Here is a 6,023-nt window from a genome sequence, read left to right on the forward strand (position 1 = left end):
AGCGAATCGCGTGCTGGAGTCGCGACAATGGCACGAATCGGATGTTCCGATAAATATCATCAACGTAAACATCATTCGCATAGAGTGTAACGTGACCGCGGGTGCGTACAGCAACGACAAGTACGTGCACACGATACACGAGTTTTCACCGAGTGTGCCTCCAGGATATAAGATATCGGAAACGCCGGCACAGATCATTTACCTTCCGATCATCGTACGGAGCATTTCGGACTTGACGCTTCGCGTCGTGGATCAGGACGGCCGATTGATTGATTTTCGTGGAGAGGAGATCACCGTTAGACTGCATGTACGAAGACGACAGCGATAACGTGAGATGCTCGTACTGAACGAAGCTGAGCAGGTGCAACAGACGAGAAACAAAATTAAAGAGACAATCCGATCGCCAAAGAAGAAACTCACTGCGTCGAACGTTGAATTTCTGAAATCATTGGGTTTCGTCGTACGAAATGGCTAATATCTTAAACATTGGAGGTGAACCGATCTTTGACGACAGCGTCGTCAAGATTGAGACACACACGTACAATCCGTACGCCAACACAACGTTTGGACATAACGATGAGATAAGAATACCCATACAACAGCAGGATTTATACACGTTGCCGTGCGAGAGCTTTCTCTACGTTGAAGGAAGATTGATGATAAAGAAAGGGAATGACGAGTCTCAGGCAACGCTTGCGAATAATTGTGCAGCGTTCATGTTCGATGAGATTCGATACGAGCTCAACGGTGTGGAGATTGATCGCAACAGAAACGTTGGAATAACCAGTACCATCAAGAACTATGTATCGCTATCGTATAATGATTCTCAACTCATGCGGAATGCTGGATGGGACGTTTCATCGAGCATACCGGAAGGATACTTCAACTTTTGCGTACCGCTCAAGAGGTTGCTGGGCTTTTGCGAGGATTACAAACGCGTGGTTGTTAACGCTCGTCACGAATTAATTTTGATACGAGCGCGCAGCGACAACAATTGCATTGTGGGAAATCCGGCGACGGAGCCGGAAATTGAATTGTTTAAAGTACAGTGGCGAATGCCTCACGTCACATTAAACGAGATCAATAAGCTATCCATGCTACGGGCCTTGGAAAGCGGGCGATATCTTAGTGTTAGTTTCCGTTCGTGGGATCTGTACGAGTACCCCATGTTGCAGAGCACGACCAAGCATTCGTGGGCCGTCAAAACGGCGACTCAGCTGGAGAAGCCGCGATACGTTATCTTTGCGCTGCAGACCGGGCGCAAGAATATCATGTCTCAAAATGTTAGCGTATTCGATGACTGTAACTTGACCAACGTGAAACTTTATCTAAACTCTGAATTTTATCCGTACGACGACTTGAATCTGGATTTTGGCAAAAATCGATACGCCGTCCTTTTCGATATGTATGCGCGTTTTCGTAAAGCTTATTACGGATACGATTCCAGTGATACGCTTTGCAGCTTGTATACATTCCTGATGGAAGGACCTTTTGTTGTCATCGATTGCTCGCGACAAAACGAATCTGTCAAGAGCGCCACTGTGGATGTGCGAATAGAATTTGACTGCAAAGAGAATGTACCGGCAAATACTACCGCCTATTGCCTCATCTTGCATGATCGTGTAATCGAATACTGTCCATTGTCGAACGTAGTGCGCAAAATCATGTAAATTGCAATATCAGCGGGTATTGCGATATAAGAAGCACTGATGTACCGCGATAAGATACAGATTGCTCCGTCGTTTCGTCATGATCGTACCAACGTTTGTCGATCTGCAAGGCTTCACCGTCGGGATGAAATTTGTCGTAAAGGAGGTGGCGGTTCTGAGAAACGGGACCGTTTTGGCACATTACATTTTTACATGTCCCATGCCATGGAGTCTCCTCACGAAATCCGACAAATCATGCGCTTCTTGGTTGATTGCAAATCACCATGGACTACGATGGGAGGATGGAAACGTGCCATACAGCATGGCGAAACATTTAATTACATCGGCCGTGCTTGGAGAGGGTGACGAGACGTCGACTCTTGTGTACGTCAAGGGATGCCAGAAACGAGAATGGCTGGTGGATTTACTTGAGAATAAAGCTAGAAAAAATCTAAACATTGAGACTTTGGATGCCGATTACGAAGATATCGAATCTTTAAATAATCTAGATGTTACTAATACTATAAGATGTGAAAAACATGTTAAGAATTGCGCATTACAAAATGTATTAAAAATATGTAACTGGTGGTCGCGACACCAGAAAAAATTATGATTTTTTTTTAAATAAACTATATATGTATATATAAAATGTTTTATTTCCTTTTCCCACATAGTTTGTAATATAATATAGATGTTTTAGTTGTTTAAAAGCTATTCAAAAGCTGTTTTAGCTGTTCAAAAGCTGTTTTTAGTTGTTTGATAGTTGTTTTTAGTTGTTTTTAAAGATGTTTTTTGTTGTTTTTAGTTGTTTTTAGTTGTTTCTAAAGATGTTTTTTGTTGTTTTTAGTTGTTTTTAGTTGTTTTTAAAGATGTTTTTTGTTGTTTTTAGTTGTTTTTAGTTGTTTTTAGTTGTTTTTAAAGATGTTTTTAGTTGTTTTTAGCTGTTTTTAGTTGTTTCTAAAGATGTTTTTAGTTGTTTTTAGTTGTTTTTAGCTGTTTTTAGTTGTTTTAAAGATGTTTTTTGTTGTTTTTAGTTGTTTTTAGTTGTTTCTAAAGATGTTTTTAGTTGTTTGATAGTTGTTTGATAGATGTTTTTAAAGCTGTTTTAGTTGTTTTTAGTTGTTTGATAGTTGTTTTTAGTTGTTTTTAGTTGTTTTTAAAGATGTTTTTTGTTGTTTTTAGTTGTTTCTAAAGATGTTTTTAGTTGTTTTTAGTTGTTTTTAGCTGTTTTTAAAGTTGTTTGATAGCTGTTTTAAAGTTGTTTTTAAAGATGTTTTAAAGAAGTTTGATAGCGGTTCAATAGCAGTTATACAGATTAAACCATTGAAAGTTAATGTTGCGATATCGTTTTCATGAACATACGTGTCTCGCGGTGACTTCATTGCACACGTGCAAAACTGTACATCGTAGATTTTTAACAAGGCGCATCCGTACGGATGCTGAGATGAAATTAGATATGTTAAACAAACGATGTGACAATAGTGAGATATAGAAGGATGAATTTGAGGGTACGCTCAGTAGTCGTGGACCGAAAGTCGCGAGTACAGCACATGACGCGATATGAGCGACGAGTACATAAAATTGTGCAAACCGGTGCTCAATTCTAAATTCAGGATCGTGAAAATCAGCGAACCGCGCATGAGAAATTGTAGCAGATTGAACTTGTGGAACGTCGACATAGCGCGATATTTGATCCGTCGCGAATTGGGGATCGCCGATCTTCGATCGAACCGGGAGTTTCTCAACAGCGAATTTGATTGGAAAAGAAACTTCGGATATTTTCCAAAGTTTATATTTTAGCGCGTGAGTGGAACAGAGTGTATATAAAATGGATTTCGAAGAATTGCAGTTTGAAGGGGAAGAAAGAATGGAAGTTGAAGCAAACGATGAAGAAATGGAAGTGCTTGATGATGATGCTATATTGTCAGACGATTCATGTTATGATAGTGAAATGGCTGATGAGGATATTCCGGATGAAATTTTCAGAGTGTTGAATCAAGCTGAAATTAATGCGTTAAATCCTCTGACAAAGATGTGCTGCACATACTGTTATTTCACTCCAGGACAGGTGAAGTTTTGTGCGTCATGCATTGTGAGAATCAGTGGATTATTCTCAATGCTGTACGTTTATCGTAAACATGACACCAGGCCTTATATACTAATGGACGGTCTCTTCTGTTCGTCATGTGGAGACCCATTATATTTAATTTTACCATGTAATCTGTGTCCTATGTGTGTTTTTGTGTAAATTTTAACTGCTTTGAAATAGTATTTTTTTAACTATTTTAAGTGTATATATTATTGTCTAAAATTAAGAGACTATGGCCTATACTGCTAAGAGACTCTACTGCTAACAATAACTGTAACATATATAGACAATACAAAATGTATTCATCAATATTGTGTCACACAGTGCGGGATGTGACTGACTCACGAGCCGGGGGTTTCTGATTCAAATCAAGCGGTGGTAAGCAAATTTTCTATTTGTAGTTTTCGCATAATTTCTGAACGAGACCGCGAACGGGGGAGAGGGATCGCGCGCGACCGTGAAGACGCGCGCGAACGGGGGACGGGGGCGCGAGAGAACATCTACGAGGGGGAGATAACGCGAGCGGGAGCGTGCCGTGTGACGTCACGCGGACCGACGCGGCCGTTGCACGCGGACTCCGCGGCGCGCGGCGAAAACGCGGTCGCCCCTTCCCGCGGCGCGGCGAAAAGGTGAACGAGGGTCCCCTCACCCCGCGGACCCCTCTCCCGCGGCGCCCGAAAACGCGAACGCGGGTCCCCTCACCCCGCGGACCCCTCTCCCGCGGCGCCCGAAAACGCGGTTCCCCCTCCCCCGCCCGCGGCGCGCCAAACAACGCGGTTCCCCCTCCCCCTCCACGCGGCGCCCGAAAACGCGGTACCCCCCTCCCCCGCCCGCGGCGCGGCAGACAACGCGGTTCCCCCCCTCCCCCTCCTCGCGGCGCCCGAAAACGCGGTACCCCCCCCCCGCGGTATAACCCCCCCCCCGCGGTATACCCCCCCCCCCGCGGTATACCCCCCCCCCCGCGGTATACCCCCCCCCCGCGGTATACCCCCCCGCCCCTCACCCCCCCTCATTGCCCCTTGGTTAGAACCGGCCTAGCTTACCTACTTAGAGCTTACTACGTACACGAGTAGATCGTCGTGGATCGGACGCCCTAATGCCTGCAAGGCATGTATGTGTTTCGACGCGCCGTCGGCAATTTGCCTTAATTCGCAAGCATTTTCCTTATTCACAGACGGCAGCTCCGTAATGGCTTTAATATGCGTGTGCACAATGACACGCTTGTTATCGTAACGCTCTCTCAAAAGATTCCACGCGATTTCGTAGTTGCGGTCTGACATCTCGAGGGTATTAATCACGTCGCTCGCCTCGCCGGAAACGGCCGCTCGCAAATATTGTAATCTCTGAACGTTATTTAATGACGCGTTCGAATGTATGATCGAATTAAATACGTCGAAGAAGGGGAACCACTCGTCGTACTTGCCGGAGAATTTCGGAAGGTCGAGCTTGGGCAGACGTACGTAGGTTGCAGCTTCCGGTGCTTCAGAAGCCGTGGAAATTGCCGGCGACGGCGCCGCAGCATGGCGCGGCGCGGTACGATGTGAGCTTAGGAGTTCCCGCATTTTACCGGTGAGATTAAAGAATGCCTCCTCGAATGCAGCCGATCGTTAATTTCACCATCGTCTATGAATTCTAGTTGTGATTGTACCGAATTGTACTCTGACCAGCTATTCTCTAACCTTGCCCGACGCTCCTCAAGCTGAGCTGTTACCGACGGAGTGACGGCATCAATATTATCGACGTACGTTTTGATCCGCGTACAGGATCCCTTGATAATGGCGCGCTGCTTCCGTACGCGGGCCGGATCCAGTTCGGTAGCCATCTTGAATTATGGCGCAAAAGATTTCTCGAGAACGATTTGAAACGCAACTGAATCGAACCGACGCGAACGCTGGGTTGCCACTCCTACCTGATGACGCAAACGAGCGCTAATCCTCTCGGCGAGGCTCTGGCGTGGTCCTCTGGTACCCTGGCGGACCCTCTCGATGCGTTGTGTATGGTGGACGTGGCGAACGGACGACGTTCGTCTGCGGAGAATCTGGTTCCGTCTGGTAGAACGGGCGGGAATGTGCGGCGTCAGGCTGCGTTGGCGCCTCTCGTACCGTTGCGTGCCCGTGCGTTGTGTCCTCGACGGACGTGGTCTTGCCTGTCCTGAAAAGGACACGAGCTGTGGACTGGTAGCTCGCTGGCGGGCCTCTTTGGCGGGCCCCCGGTTGCGGGCTTCGTGCCCGCGATGCTTCGACGGCGTGTTCGCGGTCTGGCGACAGGCTCGTCGTTTTTCTAGG

The 6,023-nt window shown here is 46.2% G+C and overlaps 1 protein-coding gene across 1 annotated transcript; it reads right to left on the reverse strand.

Moving 5' to 3' along the window:
• Positions 1 to 4,781: 4,781 nt before the first annotated feature.
• Positions 4,782 to 5,300, reverse strand: LOC139785731 (uncharacterized). Its single transcript, XM_071724895.1, has one exon. The coding sequence runs from the start codon at positions 5,298 to 5,300 to the stop codon at positions 4,782 to 4,784; it is 519 nt and encodes a 172-aa protein (XP_071580996.1).
• Positions 5,301 to 6,023: the final 723 nt, after the last annotated feature.

This window comes from Temnothorax nylanderi, unplaced genomic scaffold (genome assembly GCF_030848795.1).
Source record: "Temnothorax nylanderi isolate EJ_2023f unplaced genomic scaffold, tnyl_v1.0 TNYL_tig0872_pilon, whole genome shotgun sequence".
Lineage (NCBI taxonomy): Eukaryota > Metazoa > Arthropoda > Insecta > Hymenoptera > Formicidae > Temnothorax > Temnothorax nylanderi.

Bases quoted from the DNA above. Each gene is read 5' to 3' on its own strand.
- LOC139785731 (XM_071724895.1), bottom strand. From the start codon at position 5,300: ATGCGGGAACTCCTAAGCTCACATCGTACCGCGCCGCGCCATGCTGCG.